The sequence below is a fragment of the Papio anubis genome, chromosome 2 (genome assembly GCF_008728515.1).
Source record: "Papio anubis isolate 15944 chromosome 2, Panubis1.0, whole genome shotgun sequence".
NCBI lineage: Eukaryota > Metazoa > Chordata > Mammalia > Primates > Cercopithecidae > Papio > Papio anubis.
In genome coordinates, this window is record NC_044977.1 from 57,020,129 (window position 1) to 57,045,811 (window position 25,683).

At 38.5% G+C, this 25,683-nt stretch overlaps 1 protein-coding gene across 3 annotated transcripts in view; it reads right to left on the reverse strand.

Annotated features, from left to right (window-relative positions):
- Positions 1 to 1,214: 1,214 nt before the first annotated feature.
- GRM7 (glutamate metabotropic receptor 7) overlaps positions 1,215 to 25,683 on the reverse strand; it is an 888,361-nt gene continuing 863,892 nt past the window's right edge. For all 3 annotated transcript variants that reach the window (XR_004181784.1, XM_021933241.2, XM_021933224.2), the window contains one exon: positions 1,215 to 2,385. Coding sequence is in view for 1 of the 3 variants with exons in the window: in XM_021933241.2 (XP_021788933.1) it covers positions 2,336 to 2,385 (50 nt within the window). In the remaining 2 variants the exon portion in view is untranslated. The remainder of the gene's footprint in view (positions 2,386 to 25,683) is intronic.

A 25,683-nucleotide genomic window follows, 5' to 3' on the forward strand; every position in this document is an offset into this window, starting at 1 on the left:
GAAAGCATAGCACACTTGATTTTATTTTTAAAACAAAATATAGCAACCATAATGATGTTGATGCTGGCAATCATAGCTATGGTGGTCATAATAGCTAACATGTATGGAGAGTTAACCATTTGCCAGGCACTGGTGCTATGTCCCATTAATGGATTTTCTCTTAGCCCTCATAATACTATGAGACAGGTAGCTAGCATGATTAACCTGTCATCTGCCTGAGGAAATGGAGGATTCAGAATGTTTATGTAACACTTCTCCAAGGAGAGTTAGCAGGAGAAGGAGCCAGGTTTTACACCAGTTTGGCCTATGACTTGGAAATGTGGATCACCCAAAACTCATTTCTGCTTTGATTTCTATTTTCCTATGGTCTATTTGTTGAAGGGTATTTAAGGAGTAGGGAAAATGGGGAAATACATTTGATTTTCTTTAGTAGGATGTTGAAAAGAAAGAATTTCTAGTGTCTCTAAGCACATTGCTTGAGCTGTGGGAGCTAAGGGACAGTAGGGAAGAGTTTGGTCAATGCCAAAGATGAGATGCAGGTATGAGTTTTATTAGTCACAGCAGAAAATAAGTCAAAGTTAGATCCACCATAGAACCTTTAAATACATTTTACTGTTTGGGGCCCAGTCCTGAGTATTAGGAACCAATGTTCGCCTCTGCAAATAGAGAATCTTCTGAGTTCCTGATGACCCAAGGTGCGATGAATTCATACTGAGGATACTTCCTGCAGTTGAGTTTTGAGGATCCCAAGTCTTAATCTCACTAATGACAACATGGTCAGCATATTTGTTTGCAAATAGAAAGGCACCATAATAGCTATATTTACTTATGTCCTTTGGATAAATTCTGCAGAAATAATGATCTCTTCACTAAATTGCCCCCACACTATTCTTTGCTTAAGCTAATATTTCCTCTTCATTTTCCTCTTCCCTTCTGATGTTTTTGATAACTTGCTGAGAAACACCTGGAGTTACCAGGTCTCCGCTTCAATTATGAAGAAAAAAAATTGCATGGACTTTGTGATAGTACTTTTTCTATGAGACAACATAGCATCTCTGGGTTTTTAATATGCCTTTCAGAAATGGCTGTAGTTGTGAGCTAAAGCATGTTACTTCAAAAAGTTGGGCTGTCCATATGGCCCTCTCACTTAGGACTTTATGAAATACACTGTATCTAAAAGGGGAAAAACAACTGAAAATATTTATTGCAGAAAATAAAAAAGTTAACCAAAGTATTTTATTGATACATTCTTGGACAATATCACAGAATTGAAAGAGAATGGAAAGAGGGAATTTTTCAGCAAGGGTTGGTTTTTTCCACTAAATTGGCACATAAGCAGCAAGATTAACGAAAATACTTATTACAAACGGTAAAAAACATACATGCTTTTTTCTAAAGTCCTTATCACACTGATCAGTCAAAGGGGGCATGAACAAAACCTCAAGACATGAAAAATCCATATTCTTTCCTTCAAACAGCTTAATAATTATTAAAATTATTGCAAAATATTCATATACCCTAATTAAAATAACAAAAGAGAACACAAATACAAATATTGAACATAATAAACATGTACTGTAAAATACATTACTGGCATGCATTCCAAAGATCAAGACCTCTATTCAGTTCAGCCAATAACTTCCTTTTATGTAACCTATCATGTACCAAAGATAGGTAGGGCATACTTTCTCAGCACAGTTTTTGGTCTTTAAACATCTTTTTTGTCTTTAAAAAAAACATGATGTGCAGTGGTACTATAATAATTATACAGTCATGTACAGATGTACTTTTTTAATCTGCCAAGATTGCTTTAAAATTTTAATCATTTTAAAATTTTTCCAAATATTCCACCATCTGAGAGAATAGGGCTCTATCTATGAAAACAAGGCATTCGAAAACAAACAGTGAACCAAGGTACGACATCAGATGGCAAAGTGCAAAAGTCCTCACAAACTGTACAGAAAATTTCAAAACCTTGCAACCTAGAAGTACATACGTAATAAGACAGGTCAGCCCCAAAACGGTCCTGTGGCTCTCACGGTCCATTCTAAGGAGCCGGGGCGGGACTTGAGTTTCAACACTCCCTTTGGTAGGGAAGGTCCAAAATTGCAGCCGAGTTGGCAGTGCTGATGTCAGTGACTTATTAAGCCAAGATAAAGTAAGGATATTTCATAAAGCAGCTGTTTAGGTCACTTGGATCCTCTAACATTGGTCTCCCGGCCGGGGAAGCTCCTCCGGTGATGGGAAGCGGGTAGGACCAAAGAGTCCTGTGCCAGGTTGGGTGACAAAATAACTGAGGGTCTTCTTCCTCCATGGTTCCATGGAATGGAACAGGTTAGATAACCAGGTTATTATAACTGACATACTTCTTTTTTGCAGCAGGGCCTGAAAGAAAAATTAGAAAATGTGAGTTGCAGTAATAACCCTGTTTGCAAAGGTAGAAATAGAATTAGAACTTTTCACTTGAGGTACAGAGTCAAAGTGGGGTGATACAGCTCTGAAGAACACACACAGACAACTTTGGATTCCTCTGACTGTAAGGCTTTGGCCACCAAAATTTGTGGTTCCGAGTGATTCTCAAATCATCTGTGTTCTCTTCTCTGATATGTCTCCAGCTTCCCTCTTTATACTCTATTAATAAATTTATTTGTTAATAAATAAATGTGTTAGCAATGCTTAATAATAAACAAATGTTTATTAATAAAAATATGTATTAAACAATAACAATATGTGGCTTAAACAAATGTTTAATAAATGTTTATTAATAAATTTATTTGTTTATTTGTTGTTATGCTTTCTAATCAACCAACCCTTAAAGGGTTCACTCACATTGTGGTATATTTCTTTGTGTGCTCTTCTCACAGACCTTTTAATAATAACTGGCCTTTGCTTGGAAAAGGCCAAGTTGCTTGGGTCACTGAAATTAATTGAGGTTGAAGCAGATTAGGTCAGAGTGTCTTCTTCAGTGCTGATTCACACAATCAAATGACTACAGATTGACTTATAGAGTGTTAACAGTAAGTTGTAAATGGTCATTTGCAGAACTATTTCCATTAAGATGTAAAGCCCACTTAAACCTGTCAGGTGTCTGACACATACACACTCTACATTTGTTTTCCTTAAATGTAGAAATTATTTTTCTACTTGGTAGGGTAATTTCAGGACTCACCTTCACTCACTCACTCAGGCAGTAAATATGTATCTACCGTATTGCAGCCACAGGGCTAGGCACTGATGACCAGCCAATGAGCACAGCAGATTTCATATCCTCATGCTGGAAATAAAGACACCAGGATCCCAGAGTGTGCCTTTGCTTTAGGTTCTGGTCCTCAATACCAAGTCATACAGTTGCAATGATGTGATACGTTCTGTATTCACTAAATCTTGGTAGTTTTGCATCAGTTTCTGTTGGGCACAAAGTAACTTTTGTGTAGCATTTACTGATGGCTTATTTTGCTTACTGTTTTTAAATTCTAAATAGAAGTGTTCACTCAAGACAGAAATTTCAAGAGCTCTTCAAGAACTCTTAAGTAGGGATGCATATACAATTTTGGAGGAACAGAGAAGTCATATTAACATACTAAGAGAGAGTTTGTCTTTAAACTTTGAATAATACAAGTAGTATGTTACAGGTGCTTGCATGATTATAGATATTACACAGAATACTGTACACTATACAACAAGCCTGGTCTTCTTTTCTGGATTAAAAATTGGGACTCTCTGACAAACTTTGACTTGAAGACTCATTTTTATTTGAAACTCATTTCCATATTAAACCATATTGCATTTATTAACTAAAATACAAAAAGATAAATAAGAATAGAATTTTATGAAATTCAGGGCCTCCTGGAAAATCTGGTGATGAGAATTGGGTCATGATATGTCCTCATTTGATGAACACATAGCCTCAATAATGCTCAAATCTTCCAAGAAGTTTCCCATTATCCCAGTGTTGTCTTCAACAATATTCTTGGTTTGGGTACAAGGAGGAAAACTTTCAAAAGATGTTTCTTGACTCTGAATCTTATTTTCAGTGTCATAACTAGAAGACCTCAGCTGACAGTTGCAAGCAGTAGTCACAGCATGCCTTGTCAAATGCCAACCACTAATTATCTTCAGGACAAAAGAAGGGGGGGAAAAACCCCCGAAAACCCAGAAGCTGATCTGAATACCTAAGACCACCTTTATTGTGTGAATAATTAAGACTGTTTTCTGTAGCATAACACTCTAGTGAAAACAAAAGTGAATTTCCTTACATTGGTTACTATAAAACACTAATTTCTCAGGAAGAGTTTTTACCAAAAGAATAAGTAGGTTAGAACTATCAAGCTGAGCTAGGATTAAATTAAAATCATGATCAGGTTATGTTTAAAAAAATTGGATATAAAAATAAAGGCATTCCATTGATGCTTTGCTTGGATTATCTTCTTGTGTTCTGTGTAGCCTTGAGATGAGCACTGTTTATGATTGCCATTTTACATAGGAAGGGTCTGAGCCTCAGAGGAACAAGCATTCCAAAACTAGGCTGCCTGATGGTTGAATCTTTATTTCTGTCTTCATACTATAGTAGGAAGACAGTACTGCAGTTGGACTCACCTGATCTGGGTTCTGATTCGTCTGTGTCACTTACTTGAATGTGACCTTGCCCAGTGTCTTCATAATGAACTCCTTGTAGCCTTTGTAAAACTGGGAGAGGCCAGGTGCGGTGGCTCACGCCTGTAATCCCAGCACTTTGGGAGGCCGAGATGGGTGGATCACCTGAGGCCAGAAGTTCAAGACCAGCCTGGTCAACATGGTGAAACCTTGTCTCTACTAAATATACATAAAATTAACCAGGCGTGGTGGTAGACACCTGTAATCCCAGCTACTCGGGAGGCTGAAGCAGGAGAATCACTTGAACCCATGAGGCAGAGGTTGCAGTGAGCTGAGATTGAGCTCCAGCCTGCACAACAAGAGTGAAACTTTGTCTCAAAAAAAAAAAAAATTGGGGAGAATAATTGTTACCTGGTGTACTGTTGATATCACCAATGTACACAATACCCCAGTTTCTCATCTGGGAATATAATGTATAAATGTATTTTTAAATTACAAAGTTCTATGCAAATGATAAGCCTCAGTACATGCTTTTTTTGCAGAATTGCTACGAACATTGCCCCAAAATTATAATGAAGTTTATGCAGGTCCTAGAAGGGCAATTTGTGTACTTTTCACAGCAATGTCCAGTGTATTATGTTTATTTTTAAACCATTCTAGTCCTGTGAGTAAATAAAATAAGTGCCTGTGGTGTCTGGTAATTCCATTTATTTGACTAGCAATGTAGTTTATGGTCAGGAAAGAAAATTACTGAGCTCAAAATAGTTGTGCAATGAAGCACTTGCTGAGGAAATATACTTTTTATTTTAAAATAGTATGTTTTTCTCTTATAAAGTTACAGATTTTAAAGAAGAATTATAGTGTATGGCATTGTCCCGATTAACTTTTGGTTATATCTGCTTATCTACATAAGTAGTTCTCAAAACAAGGTATCTTGAAGAGCCAATATTTACAGTGAGGTAGTGTTAAGAATACTGGTTTGTGAAATGAATTACTAATATACCATTGCTACTTAAGAAAGGTGAGACATTCCAACTCATTCTTGATGTCTTGTCAAAATCTACACTCAATATGACATTAACTTTATTGAACTTCTTATTTTCTCTTTGCTTTCCTCTGAGTTTTTTTGTCTTACAAAAATTTCATTCCTTGAAGTGCATTCTATTGAACATGCATAACCCAGATTCAAGGAAGTGAAGAAAAAAATAGAAAAGAAAGCCTCATAGATATTATGTTGGGAAACACTGAATAAGTGATATTAAACAGTACTCTTTCCTGTTTCCACCCCATATTTAGTTTTTTTATATTTTAAGTAATAAGAAATACTGTAGCTCATTAACTATATACTATGTGTTCTCCTCAGCTCTTTTTGAAGAATGTGTGCATAGATGTGTATGTGAATAAGAACATGTATGAAGTGATTTAAACATCCAAAAAGGATAAAAACAAAATATAACAAAATATTATATAAGCCCTGAATATAACACATTAACATACTGACATCTTGATTTAGGTGCCCCTCCATCCGCTCATAGGAAATACGATGCAATCAAAGCCCTTGACACCCCACGTTCCTCCCCGTCCCCCATAGTATCTACTATACTGAACTTGGGATGTGTCCTATAGCTACTACAGTAGTTATCCATAAATTATAGATAGTATTGATTTCTGTGTTTTAAGTTGTGCAAATTATTCCATGCATATCCACTTGAAATCTGGTTTCATATAACATTGTGTTTTTAAGATTTACTTACATTGATTTAATAATCATAGTAACTATATAGCTTTCTATATATTAATGTTAGCATAACAGATTTTCTGTAACTCTTTTCCTATTGATAGACTCTACTTTGTAATGTTTTTGAAATAAGCAATGCTAGAGTGGATGATACCTGCAAAACAATATTTTTAACAGAGTTGAATGACAATGCTATGGGGCAGGATAAAATATTTGTCATGTATTTAACTGACAAAGGATTGATATCTAAAATTTTTAACTTATGCGAAGGAATAAATAAGAGACAATCTAATTTTTAAAAACATAGATTCAAGATAAATAGACAATTTGTAGATGAAGAAATATAAATCAAAAATGTTCAACCTCATCAACTAGAGAAATGCAAATTAAAACATTAATAAGATAGCATTTCATGCCTGTACCATTACAAAAGAAAAAGTGAGCTAATACCAAGCATTGGTGGGTGTGAAAAAGTGAGAACTCTCAGACAACACTCAGGTATAAATATAAGTTGGTAAATTTATATGGGAGAGCCATTTGGAAATATCTAGAAAACCTAAAGCTATGCATGCCACTGAGTCAGCAATTTCACTTCTAGATCTAGACCTGAGACACTTTCACATGTGCACATACACATGCTTAGGATTTCAAAAGCCTTTAACATAACAATTTTCTCTGTGATTCTCCAAGAAAAAATTCTTTTATAGAAGCTAGGCACATAAAGGATCAAAGTGGGCCAGGTATAAGATATTCAGGAAAGATGCAGACTATAGTGAACTAGAAATCACCTGCCCCATCAAAAAGGCATAATTATGTGGGATGTTACCACAATAGGAAGATAGTACATTTTTTGAGGAGAAGCTTGACTGTATAATTTTATGTAAAAGTTCAATTTTTCACTCAGCCATCCAACAAATATTTATTGAGCAGGTATTATGTGTTGGGCTCTATTCGAAGCATTAGAAATACCTCAGTTTTTAATAAAAGTTTTAATATCATATTAAAACCATTTAGCAAGTCAAAAAAGAAATAGAGACCAGAGGCTAGACAACATTGCTAGGCTGCTTGTTTTCAACTCTGTGATCCTGTCTGCACTCAGTTCCTCAAATGTGCTTGATTATAAAGCACCCTCTCCTGCTCGCCTTTTTAGTGGATCATTTTGCATTCCATAAGAACATACTTTTGGAAATACATGGGGATACTTCTTAAACCTTAACCCTGTCTATCACTTCAGTCATTTGTAAACCTCACTCAACTTCTGAATATTGGTTTATTGCCTGATAGAACTTTGTTCAAACTAACTTTTCTATGAACTCATTCAAAGCACTGTCTGTGCCTCTTCCCTCACCAACTCTGCTAACTAACGCTTTCCTATCAAACGGGATTCATAGTTGTTATTTTCTTATAAATATTTCAACCGGGAGGGATTCTTTATATTATGGTTTGCAGTTTCTAAAACAAAAAAGAAATACTTTTTGGTCATTACTTCTGTAGTCAATGGCCTGTTTCCTGCCTGTTCATTTTGTTAGTAAATTGCCCTTAGCCCATCACTTAATAGCAAAAGAGTAGATGTTATCTTCAACATCTCAATTCTCATTTGAGATTTCAAAAAAGCTACTAAACTTCCTGTATTTTACAAAGAAGCATTTCATTTTATAATGATCTCCCTTAAATCCTTTTTTAAATTTACTACTCAGTGTAGCACATTACTCTACTTGAGAAGATACAAAGCTGAACAAGAATGAAGAACATGACTACCAAAAAATTGAGACATTCCCAGTTATACCAGTTCAACTCTGAACTATAAAACAATGGAGACTTTCTACATCTCCCAAGAGAAGGTGAGGCTATTGCTCATATGTTTGGTACCTGGATTTGTTGACACAAGAAACTTGTCAGGGATAAAAACATGATCAGTCAGAAAAATAACTCAGTATTTCAAATCACCATAATTTCCAATCCAGTGGCAAAAACTCCCAAATTTGGATTTCTGTTGATCTACTCAGCCATTCATCTAACAAAATATTATTTCAAACATATTAAATACCAGGAACTTTAATACATGCTAACATTAAAAGCAGACATGGGAATCTGCAAGCTGTTTAACATTTACTCACTTCTCATTCATCGTATATTCAGATTATTTAACAAATATTTATATGAAGCTGCTATGTGTCATCAGCAAGGGATTGGCATATCCTTTTTTTTCTACTCAATGAGATAAAGATAAGTCATGAATTTATAAACTAAACTCACACTGAGAAGAACCCCCCCAAAGCAAATTGGCACGCCTCCCTAATGCTGAATAAGGGAGATAAGGTCAGTGGATGGCGAGGCAGCAAATCTGTTACCATATTTGGAGACAATAGTGATCCAATTCAAAAGAATGGAGAAGCATCAGCCTAGATAACCTTAGAGAAAATGTGTGAAGTGTGTTTGCCCCATTTGTATCAGGGACAGAGAAATGAGTCAGATACAGTCTTTATTGTTATAGAACTTATATGATAATGCAAAAAACTATTACATATCTGTGATGAGTACTTAAAGATATTTTACAAAGACTAATTTTGTCTTGGAAGAGGATATACTGTGCTAAGCCCAGGAAGGCTTTTCAGTGGAAGGGGCATTGATTTGGACCTTGCAATGTGAGACAATTTAAGAAGAGGGCAGGGCAATATAAAGGTACACTTCGTTTCCAAAGGCACATGGAGAGGGGGGTCAGAGAGTGCTGGAAGTCAAGGTTGGAAAGGTACACAGGGCCACATAAATTACTTCAATATATAAAACTTCAATAAACCTGCAGATTGTCATAACAAATTCAGGGTACTGTCAGAGGCATCTGAACCAGAGCAACTCCACCTTGAATAGGGACTGGGTAAAATAAGGCCGAGACCTTCTGGGTTGCATTCCCAGGAGGTTAAGTTACTCTAATGATAGAGGCAGGAGGCCGAGAAATGCCTAGGCAGATAGGGAAAGGTTCCTGGAAAATCTGACCCGCCCCACAGGTGTTTACAACAGATGTTTCGTGCAGACAAGGGGGCAGTGGACTGGAGACCCACGTGCACTGGGGGAATGGGGTGGAGCCACCAGAAACAAATATCTTATTCAGGGGAAGAGCCTGGCCTTTTCAGCTCCTGTGTGGTGACCCTGGTATTCAGTTTGTGAGGTGGAAACCCACGTGCAGGACCCCTCTCTTTTTTGAGAGCTTTCCTTTCACTTAATAAATTCTGCCCTTCTCACCCTTCAGTGTGTTCATGTGCCTAATTCTTCCTGGTTGTGAGATAAGAACCTTAGCTGAACTAAGGAGCAAAAATCCTACATCACTAAGTCACAGGATGAGATAGGAGGTTGGCACAAGATACACATCATAAAGACCTTGTTGATAAAATAGCATACAGTAAGGCCAAATCTCACCAAAACAAAGACAGTGACGAAAGTGACCTCTGGTCATCCTCGCTGCTGCCCTCCCACCAGTTTACAAATGCCATGACAACATCAGGAGGTTACTCTATATGGTCTAAAAAGGGGAGGAATGAATAATCCACTCCTTGTTTAGCAGATAATCAAGAAATAACCATAAAAATGGGCAACCAGGCTGCTCTGCCTATGGAATAGCCATTCTTCATTTTACTTTCTTAGTAAACTTGCTTTCTCTTTGCACTGTGGACTCACCCTGAATTCTTTCTTGTGTGAAAGCCAAGAACCCTCTCTTGGGGTCTGGATCAGAGAGTACCAGTAACAGTCTGGTTCAGTACCAGTGCCAGAAACAGAAGAATGAACAAGGCAAAATTTCTGTGATTATTTAACTTTCTAATGGAGGTTCTCATAAAAAGCCGTTAATGCTAAAGCAGTGGTACTTGAGAAGCCACAGGGAAATATTAACGATTTTGAAGAGGATCTTCACACTTGCTTTTCTCTCTCTGTAATGTCCTTCTCTGCCCTTTTTCCTTAATTGGTTTCCTGTTCTTTGCTCTGGTTGGTTTTAGTTTCTACTCACTTGCTCCAAGTGGCCTTTCCTATCCCTCCAGACAAGTGAGATGTTCCTGCTCTACCCTCTCATGACCTCTCTACTATTCCTTCCTCATATACAACCAGGGTGAAGCACTAATTTCTCATATGTGTCTCCAACATTAGAACTTTAAGTATCAGGATGGTAGACACAGTGTTTTTCTAGTGCTTGGGAAATGTGCAATGTATAGTTGGTGCTCAATATTTTTGGGATGTGTTACCATGGAGGAGCCTTTTGTAACTGCCCTTCCTGCCCGCTGCATAAAGAAAGACCACGGCATTGTAGTAGAGAAAGAGCTTAATACGGGAGGCTGAGGCAGGAGAATGGCATAAACCTGGAAGGCGGAGCTTGCAGTGAGCCGAGATCGCGCCACTGCACTCCAGCTTGGGCAACAAAGCGAGACTCCGTCTCAAAAAACAAACAAACCACACAAACAAACAAACAAAACGTAGGAGATGGAGTTTGCACTCATATCATCTCATGCAAAGCTCACAGGTTAGGGATTTTTCAGAGACAGTTTAAGGAAAGGGGTGGGAGTGGCAAGGTAACAGGTGCTTGCTGCTGATTGGTTGGGACAGATATGAACTAGTGGGCCAAAGCTGTCTTCCTGAGGACTAAATTGCTTCTGGGTGGGGCCACAGGAGTCGGGGGCTGGCGATTGAGGGGGAGCCATGAGTGTCAGACATGCAAAACAAACAGAAAAGATATCTCAAAAGGCCAGTCTACAATCGTGATGTTATTTGCAGATGTAATTGGGGGAAGTTGCATGTCTTAGAACCTCTGGAATAATGATTGACAATCATGCATGTCTGAGCCTTAGCAGGACTCAGCCTCCTCTCCCTCTCCTCCTCCTAGCCTGGTGGTCTCCCTTTAGCGTTACAAAAGTGGTTGAGTTTTGGGCAAGGCCTATTATCATTTAAATTGTAGCCTAAATGTCTTCCAAAGTTAGCTTGGCCCAATAGCCCAGCAATAATTAAGGCAAAGGCCAGATGGGGTTGAGTTAGCTCGCTTACTGTTAGAATTTTCTCACTGATATAACTTTTGCAAATGCAGTTTCACTTTGCTCTCTGAAGTCATTGTCAGCTCTAGGAGGGTCTTAGAGATGAATAGAACAAAAAAATATATATGGGAACTTCATGAGCTTTGCCATCCTTTTTTTCCATCCCTTTTCTCAGTATTCTCCTATGGGTTTTTGTATTCAAAGCTAACCATTATTATAACTCCTCAGATTTCCTTTGGAACTTTTAAACCACAGTATTCTTTTTTTTTTCCCCCTTCTGTTTGCATCTAAACATGGCCAAAATAGCCTGGCTAAATTTAGAAATCAATTTTCAGTTCTGTCATGAAAAGGGTACATGAACATTCTAGTGTTTCCTTAAAAACAAAAAAACAAAAAAAAACAAAAAAAAAACTAATTTGTACTTTAAGATGTAAAGCATCAAACAGAGGTTTACATCGTTCTTAAATGGCATATTTGAAACAAATGGACAAAGTCTCTGTCTTAAAACATCTTTAAGCTTGGCTAAGTTAAAATCTAGGTAATTTGCTGCTGTATATGTTTTATTTTGGAAAAAAATAGATATGCATTAAATTACCACATCAGATTTCTACTTTTTCGTATGCACTTTGGGCATTGAAAAGCTTTTGTGCATTTTACAATTTCAATATATTATAGATGCGAGCAATCTGGAGCATATTATGAATGCAGTGCAATCATACATCAAAGATCGAAGCTGTGAACCAAAGTCGGTCTTAAGGCTAATGTTACAAATAAGGCAATAGTGACAAAATAGCAGCAGAGTAGTACTTAGTGTTCCTGGATGAAAAGCTCCTGCTGAAATCCAGGTCTTGCTATTTTTGGATGGGGCATTCATAGTCTCTTCATTCATTCCTTAATACATTTATTGAACTTTTACTAAGAGCTCACAGTGTACTAGTATAGCCTGGCTATAAACTAGTGGCACAGAGGTAAGGGAAAATAGTCTGTATCCTTGAACAGTTTCTGGTTCAGTGCAATTCAACATGTATCTGTTGAGCACCTACTATTTGTCAGATACTGTTTTAGGCAATAGGGATGTAGCCATGTTACTGGGCAGGTTCAGTCCCTGCTTTCATGGAGCTTAAATTCAACTTGGAAAGACAGATCTTAAACAAACAAACAAACAAACAACAACAACAACAAAAAAAAAACAGGCCAGGTGCAGTGGCTCACGCCTGTAATCCCAGCACTTTGGGAGGCCAAGGTGATTGGATCACAAAGTCAACAGATTGAAACCAGCCTGTCCAATATGGTGAAACCCCATCTCTACTAAAAATACAAAAATTAGCCAGGTGTGGTGGTGGGCACCTGTAATCCCAGCTATTCAGGGGGCCAAGGCAGGAGAATTGCTTGAACCTGGGAGGTGGAGGTTGCAGTGAGCTGAGATCGTGCCACTGCACTCTAGCCTGGGTGACAGAGCAAGACTTCATCTAAAAAGAAAAGATGCCAAAAAAACAAAAAATCAGTCAGGTGTGGTGGCATGCACCTGTAGTCCCAGCTACTCAGGAGGCTGAGGCAGGAGAATCCCTTGAATCTAGGAGGCGGAGGTTGCAGTGAGCTGAGATTGCTCCATTGCACTCCAGCTTGGCAACAGAGCGAGACTCCGTCTCAAAAACAACAACAAAAAAACAAAAGTAGATGCAGCCAATTCTCTTTATTCACGGCACTGATATTCTATAAAGTCACCACAAACATTGAATTACTGAATACTGAACCACTGCTTCTAGAGCAAAATACGGCATTAGTTACCTATACCCCTCCAGTCGCAACATAACCTTATTTTATGTATATGTTCGGTTAAAAACACTTTATTATTACATATTGTTGACTCATTAATATTGAAATCAGAGCTGACGAATGCCTATAAAAAGTTTCTCTAACACAGGTACTTTCTCCTGAAGGCATGACACATCATAACCTTCTTGCACTTAGGAATATGACACAGCACTTTAGTATTTGTACGGGAGTTATTTTAAACTGCAAAACCACCAACCAAAATCACAGGTGTTAAATAGACTGAGAAAAGGACACTTGTTCAAATATGAGAGCTGAAACCAGAAGGTAGGGCATCATCCTTTTTGACCTCAACTGCAAATGTGTGCATTGGGTGTTTCAAATAGTTGGTGCACTGCACATTCCTGTGAATGACTGTGAAAATGCTGTAAGTATTGAGGTTGACGTTACCAATCAATTTCAGCGTGTAGGTGAATTTGCAAATATAAAACTTACTAATACTGAGAATCAACTGCATTATAATGTCATAGAATCCCCAAAACTATGAAAAAAACAGCCCGAGGGCATTATGCTGAGGTTGCTGTCCAAGGCACAGAGAGGATGACTCTTTCTTACTTATCTCCATAGGTAGGAGGTGCCAATTACAAGAAAGAAGACCAGCTAGGAATGGGTGGAATAATTAGGACTACATGTTAAGTGAAATTCCAAGTCAGTACTACAGTGGGGTTCTAAATAACAAGCATATAGAAATGCCGCTGCTTTCAGCAACACCATGTGATGTGGCAGGCCAGTTCTTCCTAACAGTCACACAGACAGGCCTCCATAGCACTCCGGTTATACAGGCAAACTTCCACAGCACCTGCCTTCACACTAAGTTAATAATTAAACCTAGGCAAATCGATGCCGGGGCACCAAAGCCAGAAATGAAACATGTTTGGTAAGAGCCTTGCTCAGGCTTCTCCTGAGACCTGGGGTAAGTCAAGATAATAAAGATAGTCCTATGCTCCTTGTACCAGGACCCATCTTGGGTTGAATACATTTCTGGGGTGCTTGAAGTAACTTTCCAGACCCAAGTTGTAGGTAACATAAGATAGAAGTAATCACTCCATTACCAGGGCCCTCATAGGTTAAGTAGATTTAGGGGATAATTCTGGCCTCTGACCTTTTAGTTACAACAAAATTAATCAGGCATAGACAACGGCGAGTACGATACTGCACATAGGCATATAGTTTGAAACATATATAAGCACTGGAAACACTTTACAATTGTGAGTTGGTCTGGTGAATTATCTCTGGCCTTCTCTCTGAACCTGGTTAAAGACATAAACTCTCTTCTTTCCCAGTTTGTCTGCATCTTGCTATTGGGCCACAAGAACACATAGCCAGACCCGGTTTGGTCTGGGAACAATGTCCTTTTATGAAAGCATCCTTGAGGCTGGAGCTACTTTTTCTTTTCTTTGTTTTCAATGTGAGAAGGGCATGTGTGTGCCATCACAGTCAAGTCCTGTTAAGTTCAGTGGCTTCTTGTTTTGACTGCAGATCTCAGAGGACCAAGAGGGCTCAAAGGAGAGGAAACCAGAAAGCTTCCTGGCTAGGAAAACAGAAGAGATGAAGGGAACCTTAACTATTTTTCCTTTCTTGAAATCCAACTAGGCTTAACCTGACAGGCAAAAGACAGAACCTCAGAGTTGCAGCTCTGTCTAGGATTAAAGATGGCTGGAATGTCGCCAGGATTGTGTATTTTGGGATCCTGGCCATGGGAGATGGAAAGGTTGGGACCTAGGACAGATATAAGTCAGACAAAGCTCAACCAATATAAAACAAATATCTACTAAGTTTTAAGTACAGGTTGCTGGGGATACAGAGGGAGTAAGATGTCTTTGTCCTCAAAGATTTAACAGACCAGAAGCCTGTGTGGTTAAACTGGGTTGGCACAGACTGTGAAGTTTGAGAATGTAAGTCACTTCTCATACATAGGCTTCTCCTGTGTATGAAACTGACCAGCTCACACTCAGACTGGAATACAATGTGTCAGTCTCAACACTAGAACTCTGGAGTTACAGTTCCTTTTGTGTTCTGCTTACATTTCATATATATTTGTTAATTTATTTAATAGCTACTCCTCTGAGTCAAAGAAACTAAAATTAAAACAACAGTGAATTTCAGGGTGTCTTATTGTTTTTTGTTTTAATGTGAACAAGAATCATTTTAAAAAATTTAAATAGTGTATGATTTAGTACAAGCAACATGCATTTGAAAAAAAGTATTAAGAATGTTAAAAAAGGACCCTGTTATCTGCATTAAGATGTTCATGATGATGTACAATATAATTTGCAATTTTAAATAACCCAAATGCCTAACATTAGAGGGTGATTAAATTCTAATACATTCTTTTGATGGAGCATTTTAAACCTGCCAAAGGTGATAATGATGATTAAGACTATGGAGCAACATGGACAATGCTTATGCTATATTGTTAATAATATTTAATACAAAAGGACAGGTTTGAAAATTGCAAGTATTCTGTAATGAAATCTGCATGAAAAATATTAAAGAAAATAAAACAAATTTTTAAAAGCCATAAGAAAATGGGTGACCTTTTCAAATATTTCAACACTGTAAAAGACAAAATAAAATGTTGTGAGACTGTTTTAGATTACAGGAGACTGAAGAAACAAAAAGATTAAAAATGCCTGATCCTTGATTAAAACACAGATTTTTTTTTAAAGGAAACAGCCATATTGGGAAAATAATATATTGACTTTATAGCAAAAATAATACATCAATATTAAATTTATTAGATGAGAAATGGTATTGAGGTTTTGTAGGACAACGTTATTCCTAGGAGGTACATGCTGAAGTATTCAGGAGTGTTAGAGTCATGATGTCTGCAACTTGCTTATAAACAGCTATATGGGGAAAACCTGTGTGTGTATGTGTGTGTATCTATAGATATATATATATATAGAGATATATATATACACACACACATATATATCTATATATCACACATATATATATCTATAGAGAGAGAGAGAGAGGAGAAAATGAATATGGCAAAATGTTAGTGAATGGTGATTACATATTGTTCCTCATTTCAATGTATTTGTAAGTTTTAAACTTCTCAAAATAAAATGTAGGGAGAAATGACTTATAAAGCTCTATTAAGGTAGTTGAATTATACTTTTTTTACATTTTACTTTGTACATTTTACTTTTTTAACTACATTTTCTATAATGCTATATTTTTATATTGAAAGTAAATTAGTTTTTTTTTTTTTTTTAAATGACAAGATATAGGTAGATGACAGTGACCATCTCCGAGGCCTGAATAGCCACATCCCTTTTCTTCTTTTTCTAGGGTTTCTTTAGAATGAAGGGAATGTCTTGTTCTGCAAATTTTGTCCTATGGGCTCCTGCAAAGTAATCTCTGAAGAGGCCTCTAAGGGGTGACTCTCCTACACAATCTAATCCCCCCATTTTGTCTTCTGTCACTGTTTTTGTTAGATTGACCAATAATTTAAAACCACTGTTATAAATTCTGACTCATTATTAATTATAAAATGACCCTTTCTTCCAGGCTTTTGGGAAAATAGCTCTAAGAATTTTGTCTAGTCTTCATTTTTATCCCCCCATACAACGTGTACCTACCTTATGTAATAAATGGCCTCCTAAAATATTTTCTGAGGCATTCATACGTTGAATACACTTATAAGAGACTTCTCCCCCTAACGTCAGAGTGGAATTTTGTTTTTCCAATAAAGTATCTCTATTTAGCTGTTTTATAACTTTAGCTTTTAAACTATGTAAATCATGATGTCATATCCCAGAAGGAGAAAGTGCTGGAATGGATTGGTAATGTCTGTTGAAAGTAGGAAGTGGACAGCACTAGCCAGGTAATGGACTAATCTGGACTAAGTCATGTATCTCTCAGTACACTGGAACTTGTTGGCTTGGCTTATCCTCAGAAGAAACCCTGGTGGGCACACCTTTCTACAGAGGGTTGGCTTCCTTCCCACAGAGGAGTATCATTGAGATGCAGTGATAAGTAGAAGTGAAAATGTAAACACCGTGCCCTGGGTCAGAAGGATAATCAATACCTATGACCTTTCCTGGCTCTTCCAAGCCAAGGCCTTTACTTCTGTGTGTGTGTGTGTGTGCCTGTGTGATGTCTCAGGAGTTGATTTATTTAAAGGATGGAGAAAATATAGAAATGGAAGGAAGAAGTGGGAGAGAATTCTGAGTCTGGCCCCAGGGTTCATACAGACAAAGTTACTTCTACGTAAAACCCAGGCCAAAAGTATCCACAAGAGAGGAAAAGAGGCTGTGGAGGCAGTGATACCCTCTAACTATCTGTTCTAGAATGTTCTTCCCCAAGATATCCCCAAAGATGGCTGTTTCTCTTTCTTCAGGATTAAATTTCTCCTCCTTGGAGAGGCCCTCCTTTATACCCTCCGTAAAACAGCACTTGCCAACCCCCAATTGCTCCCTAGTTAACTACAGCTTATTTTTCATCACATCACTATCACTCTCTGAAGTGTTCTAATTTGTTTATATTTCAATGTATTTTCTTGTCTGCCCTCTGGAATGTAAACTGCTCATGTCTTGTCTTGATGAAAATTATATCCACAGGAGTTAGAACTGTGGGTTATTGCCTGAAGCTAGGAGTTTGAGAATAGCCTGGGCACTAAAGACCCCATCTCTGTAATAATAATAATAATAATAACAACAACAACAACAACAAACAAAAAACAACAGCTGGACATGGTGTCAAGTGCCTGTCGTCCCAGCTACTTGGGGAGGATGAGGCAGGAGGATCGAGTGAGCTCAAGAATTCAAGGCTGCCGTGAGTGAGCTTTGATTGTGCCACTGCGCTCTAGCCTGGCGACAGAGTGAGACCCTGTCTCTAAAGAAACAAAAAGACAAAAATAATGGAATGCGTAAAAGGTGAGAGATCCTTGGTTTGGGATTAGTAGGAAATAATGACAAACAGGCCCCAACTCAACATTCTGTCTTATATTCCTTAAAACTGGTGTCTTTGACTGTATGCTTTCAGCTGGGATTTTCATCTCCTTTTTGAGATAGATGCAAAGTGGTGAGGAAACTGACAATGCTGTCCTTATCTGCTTCCATTAGTAGGGACAGTCTCTGATCCTCCTAGCCGTTGAGCAATTCTTCTAGTTACCCAATCAGGGGAAAAAATAGTTATTTATTGCAGGGAATAATGAAGAGTATCTAAAATTATTGGCTGAGGGAAATAGAAAAGAGACTGTATTCTGATAAAGTATGGATGGGACAGGTCCCTAAGAATTCCATGCCTGAATTAGGAGAGTGGCTTCTACTGGACAAATGAAAGAGTACACTAGAAATCGGTTATGGCTGTGGATGTTTCAAGCATGGTTAGTTGAGGGAAGAAATTGAGGGCATCTGTGGCGTGGGCCTCACTAACCAAAATGTCCTTGCTCCGTTGTTGCTTTCTCATGGACAGAGCATTTGACACAGTGGTTAATACAGGCAGGCATGGTTCTGCAACTCTGGGCACCTATGGCTGATCAGGGTGACACAGCCTGTACCCAGACATATTAGGCTCACAACAGTTCCGTATTTTCCATCTTCACTGTTCTCTATGGACATGCTTTCTGTCCTCTTCATTTCTCATGCATGGTGCCAGTCTGTTGCTTTGAAGCTGGCTTAAATTCCAGGTAGGAGATGGTGGATTGATATTGGCTCTCCAATAAGTATATTAGATTCAAGGAGTTGCAGACTACTTAAAATATTTTAGGGATATATATCAAGTTCCTTATTTTTTATTTAAAAAAAAAATGTTTTGGGGTGGGGCGCTCTCATTCTGTTGTCCAGGCTGGAGTGCAGTGGCCCAATTATAGTTCACTACAACCTCAAACTCCTGGGTTCAAGCCATCCTTCCACCACAGCTTCCCAAGTAACTGAGACTACAGATGCATGCCACCATGACTGACTCATTTTTAAATTTGTTGTAGAGATGGGATATGTTGCCTAGGCTCTTGTTGAAATCTTGGTCTCAAGTCATCCTCCCATGTCAGCCTCCCAAAGTGCCGGGATTACTGGTGTGAGCCACGTGTGCCATCGTGTCCTACCTAAATTCCTTATTTCAGATTGATGGGGTTATAGCCTTGCCTTAAACATATTCTGCTTGCTGTGGTGATGTCTAGTGAACCTGCCCACACTGTCGGTTCCTCTTTGCACTTAGGGCCAGACAACTTGTGACGTAATTTGAAGGATCTAATAGGAGCCTGGAATTCCCATCACTAGAATTTAGCAAGGGTCTTACAGAAGTGATCACTTAGCTGGACTGAAGGCAATGAGTCTGGAAAGACTAGATTGAGGAAGCTTAGGAGTTCCTTCCATTAGGAGCAATAAAGAGATCTTGAGGATGAGACCACAAGCTGGGTATTGAATGATATTAGAGAATTACTGTTAATTAGGTTGGATATGATAATGGTATTATGATTATGTTGGAGAATTGCTGTATTTTGTGATAAGCTAAAAATAATTTGGAGTACTGGTATCTGTAGGTAACTCTAAAATGTTTAAAGACAAAAATACATAGGTATAGATGAAGCAAACATGGTAAAACCTTAGTTAAATCTTGGTGGTGGACGATACTACTGTTCTTTCTACTTTTCTGAATGTTTGAAGTCTTATGATAAAAAAATTTGAAACTTCCTGTCTCCAAAGCAAAATTTATGCTTCACAACTTTTCTGGAGCTTGTCTCACTTTTATCTCCTAACATCTACGACCAAGAATTAATACTGTCAAGGCAGTCTTCTCTATGTATCTTGAGTGCCACTGCACTCCAGCCTGGGTGACAGAGTGAGATCCTGTCTCTAATTCAGGAGTGATCACCAAATAGCCACCAGGATGAAAGAGCAGTGGGAAAACACAAGGGGCCAGGCATGGTGGCTCACACCTGTAATCCCAACATTTTGGGAGGCCGAGGTGGCAGATCATTTGAGCTCAGGAGTTTGAGACCAGCCTGGCCAACATGGTGAACCCCTGTCTCTACTAAAAATACAAAACTTAGCCAGGCATGGTGGTGCATGGCTGTGGTCCCAGCTACTTGGGAGTCTAAGGCAGAACAATCTCTTAAACCCAGGAGGCAGAGATTGCAGTGAGCCAAGATCACCATTGCACTTCAGCCTAGGCAACGGAGCAAGACAAAGAGACACAAAGATTGTCAACATTCAGCTGTATGACCCTGGCCAAGTTACTTTATCTCTTCATGCCTTGATTTTCTCATCTGAAAAATGGACAAAGTAATAGTACTATAGTATAACAACTCTAGGTTGTTCTAAGGATTGAAGGACTTACTGTATTTAAGGAACTTAGAACAGGGCTTGGTAAAATTTGTAATCAATATATTTTAGCTATGCTTAATATTCTGAATGCATTTGGAGAATTTCTCTGCACATGCATATAACACTGACACGTGTTTGCAAGTACTTTTCCCTTGAAAGAAAGGGGTCCTTCTAAAGCAGGTCAGCCTGCCTATAAAATGAAACTAAATTTGTTGTTTGGTTTTTGGACACTGTTAGGGTGCCAGCAACTGTCCTTGAGAAGGTTTAAGGAGATGTCAGAGCACCTAGTGCCTTTCATCCATTCATTGAAACAGGAACCTGTCAAATTATTGTCAACATGTTTCCACTTCCATCCACGCATACTGCCATCATTAGCCACTGTTCCACCTCTGTGAAAGTGTGAAGTCAAAATCCTGTGCTTTGAGAGGTTGTATTGTTTAAGTGGACTCAAAGGGGAAAGCAGGGAATTGGCAAAAATGACAGTTTCTTATTCTATGGAATAGTATTGCACGCATAATCAATGGCCCCTGCTAGTCTCTCATACAACCATGTCAACCCTGTGCAATATTGGAACTCGGAATCATTGAGTTTGAGAACCTCATTGTGGTGATGTTACACCATTTGCAAAATCAGTCACTGGAGACTATAAATGAGCATTTGTTTATATATTTTCTCCATTTTAGTTTAATAAATTGGATATCTACTGATTAGTGCTGGAAGAATATCAGTTAGATTAGCTGAAGTAAGTTTATTCACTACTCAATTTTGCAGTGAAGAATTGATCTGTGTCTGCATTGATAAAGTGAAGACCGGGACAACTACCAAGCTGATTCTGTAGAAATGACTACAACCAAAGCTATCCATGCACATCTCTGGCATATGTCTGCACCTACACATTGAGCCCATATGGCCCAGGTTGGTTATCAAAAAGACTCAGCAGTTATCACTCAGAATCCCACATTCCCCCGGAAACTTTATGTATCCAACACCCAAAACAACCTGTTACATCTCAAAGAGGAATCTACCTTATACAATTTGACCAAAACCTGAAAACTGTGTGGGATGAATCTTCATGAAAAAAACCAATATTGCCAAAATAACGAAACACCAAAAATATTTTCTCTTGATAGTTTTTGTTCTTAGAAATTAAGAGGTTAAATATGGATCCTTTGAAGAACTTAAGCATGAGTCCTAGATGATGCAATAAACAGTACAAACAGTTGTGCTCTGAATGTAGTAGCATCTGTTGAGCATTTATTATGTGCTAGAAATAGTGCTAAGCATTTCATATTCACAGGCCCTTTTAATCCTTCCAGCAAGCTCTGTGCAGCAGGTACCAGCATTATCTCTACTTTACCAAAGTAGATCTGAGCCTAAGAGAGGTTAAAGAACACATCCAATGCAATTTCAGATATCCCCACCTTTTCTGAATCACGGTTTTGGTAAAACAAGAGAGGGCTATGAGAGGAGGAACTGACATCAGGAGACAGAGGTAATTCTCATTCAACAAACATTTTCTAGCTGTCTACTATGTGCCAGACACGGGTGGATAGTAAGTGCCAAAAAGTCATGGACAACATCATTGTTGCTCAGTTCTTTTTATCTTTAGCACCTATCACCTCTTGATTTCTTTTCTGAAATTCTATCTCCCCAGCTTCCATGAATGTTCAAGTTGTTGCAGGAAGCTGCAAATGCTGTGAAGTGCTCAGGGAGTATTGGTGGTAGAATTGTTAGCATGGATATTTAGATTCCGGGAGACTGAGGAGCCCTTTTTAGGCAGTGATACCCCCTGGCAGCAAAGCCTGGCAGGTAAGATTCCACTGTTCAACATCACCTTCCTTCTCCCTGAGAGGACCAGTGCAGGACACACTTTGAAACATAAATGCAGGATTTGTTTGGGTTTGGAGGGAAGATCTGAAATAAAGAATATAATCACAGGCCAAATTTAAATTTCTCTTGAAATTTTGAGAAATGGTTATGGCTGGAGGAAAAATAAAGTTGAAGATTGCCAAACCTTTACATTTCTCAAAAAAAGAAGATGGTATTGCCTAGGTCACGATGTGAGAGGCAGTATGAAGTCATAGTTAAGGTGAGGCTGCTCATGTCAAAGTTCCTGGATTTAAATCCCAGCTTTGCTGTGATCTTGTGAGAGATCATCAAGTCTCAGGTTTCTTGCCTTTAAACTGTCTATAAGATGAGGAAAATGATAATAGTGATTGTTGGGAGGATCCACTGTGATGCTGTATGTGAAGTGTGTAGTATAGTGCTGGACATTTAAGAATATACTCTTATTATGACCATCATCACCACCACCACTACTACTACTACCGTTATCTTTATTTACTTTACAATTCCACCATCATAATTATTATCAAAAGTTAGTCATCTGTATGAGACAATGGAATTCAGAAGAGTGACCATATGAAAACTCAACTGGAAGTCCCTCTTTTATAGGCTGAACTCCTTTTGTAGGTTATCATTTCTTTTTTTCTTTCTTTCTTGTGTGTGTGTGTGTGTGTGTGTGTGTGTGTGTGTGTGTGTGTGTGTGTCACCCAGGTTGGAGTGCAGTGGCAGAATCTCGGCTCACTGTAAGCTCTGCCTCCCGGGTTCACGCCATTCTCCTGCCTTAGTCTCCTGAGCAGCTGGGACTACAGGTGCCTGCCACCATGCCCGGCTAATATTTTGTATTTTTAGTAGAGACGGGGTTTCACTGTGTTAGTCAGGATGGTCTCGATCTCTGACCTCGTGATCCACCCGTCTCAGCCTCCCAAAGTGCTGGGATTACAGGCGTGAGCCACCACGCCCGGCCGTAGTTCATCATTTTAACATGAAATTGATGTAAGACGGGATTGCCAGTTTTTGCTATTCCTTACGAGAGAGGTCTAAACTCTGAAATTGATCTTCAATACAGTCCCTTAGGCCTTTAGTGAGGAGGAGTTTTCCCAAACTGTGATAGTATGTAAGAAGACTATATTTTTGCAGAGAAAACACAGGAGCACAGTTACATAGTAGATCTTCATATCACTTCATCTATCTCTAGATTATCGAGTTTGGATAAAGAAACCTTTTACTTTTGGAGAAACTTCCAGTTTTTGGTGGCAGCAACATGGGTAATTCTTAATATCCAGGCTGTCTAGGAGAAGCAGGGTTGTTGTGTTACTTGGGAGAAAAACACTATCGTTTCTGTAAGTACTTCCAAATAGCATTCCCTGGGATAGTCACCATACCCTGGGGTCTGTCACCTCAAGCCATCATAAAGTTCACACCATTACCACAACCACCCATCTCATTGGGAGAATGAGGTAAAATATCAGGCAATAAATATTTACAAGATCTCCAATACGAATCATATTATACCAGGTTCTAGTGCTGTGATAGATGCACAAATATATGAGGCATAGCATCAGCCTTCAAGGGACTTCTAAGCTGGGACAAGAACTAAACCACCTATGAGCATACCAAGGTCTCCAATGGCAGCAAGATTATCACCAAAGACCCTGCTGTTCTAGAGGGAGTGATGTCTGAAAAATGACCTTATGCCCAGGGAGTTGTTTTCCTGAAGCAGACTTAGAGGCCAATATGTCAACCACCTCCCAACTAGGAAGTCTAGACTGTTAACTTGGCAGACGGTCTTTGGACAAGTCTCCTCCCCAGGTAGGCCTGGTCTTCTGGATGGCTAGATTTTGGCTTTTTAAATTTCTATTTTTATGTCTGATTCTACTCTTGCTGTGCTGTGGGTGAGGTGTCTCAATTTCCAACTCCCTGGTATCTAAGTGAATAATTTTCTCTTTTTGGTTGTATTCTATTAATGCCGTATTTCCAAGTCTGAGCTCTCCTAGAGGCTGGGGATTATTTTTCTGCAATCTTTTTAGTGCTGCCTGGGTCCAAGGCCTTCTCTTTTGTTATACCTAAACGCTTTATAAACAGTCAGTGAGTTATAGGGTTCATTTGTTTATTGTGAGAAAATATACAGGGGAGGGAAGAATGGGATGAAGCTGTACAGGTCTCAAGGACTATTTGAAATGGAAAGGAAAGGCATTATATTACATGGTTGATGAAAGAGAGTTTCCTTAATAATAGTGATGGTTAACATTTATAGAGTGCGTCCTATGCGCAGACATGGTATTAAGTGCTATGCACAGACTGCCTCATCAACTCCCTGAGAAGATGCTTTCATTCTCTCATTTTGCAGATGGGAAAAGAGAGGCTCAGAGAGATTAAGTATAACTCCCAAGGCCCCAAGGTTGGCTGAGCTAGGCCATCTGACTCCAGAGTTCATGTCTGAACCCTGCAAACCTCTTCTTTTAATAAGAGATGTCAGTCTTGCTAGTCCACATCATCTTGGAAAATGGAAATATTGTAAGGCAGAAGGGTGAAGGAACTGAGCAGATTAAATGACATGTAAGGTCCTTTCTTCTGAAATGTACTACCATACCTCTGATGCCACAGTGAGTGATTCTGATAAAACACAGGAATGGGTTTGAAAAGCAGATAACAGAGTTTGTCCATAGTAAGCATCTTTGGCAGAATTTCCTATCTTGAATACTCTCTCCTTCCTCCCTGCCTCTAAGAGACCTCATACAGGGGCATAGAATCTCATTTCCATCTAGTACTAGAGACTCTCCCTTCCTGTTGCTGGTGGGCCATTGCACCTGGCTAGCTAGAGGTTGCCAACAGATATCAAGAAACAAAGACATATCAGTTGATGGGACAGGAGTTTTATTTATCTTTGGCCACCTTGTATTTGAATCCAGGTTACCATTTAGCTGGTTATAACTTCTAATTTCTGCTTTTGAAATAGTATATCCATTGCCTCTCTAAATACCAGTTCAGAGAGATGATGGATTGAAACAATCATAATATGAAAACCCTATGGCTGGATGGCTGACTCTGTTTCCTGGTGGAGAAAAAATATATACCAGCATTTTCTAGACCTTCCACAACCACCTGTGGAATTTTTTTTTAAATCAACCTAATTTTAGTTTTCTAAAATTTCAGTCAGCAAGAAGGTTGTGCTGTGGTTCTGTCTACTGGAAAATAAGTTTGTGTGTGATTTAATTTTTTTTTAAGAAGTAAGTTTTGGAAGTCTTTTCTGTCTGTTTTTTGGTGATTTCAAAATGAAAACTAAAATTGACCCATCTATAATTCATCCATTTTTAGATGGGAAAGAAGAAAATGTATCAAAGTCACCATTTTGAAAAAAAAAAAAAAAAAAAAGGGAAAAACTATCTAG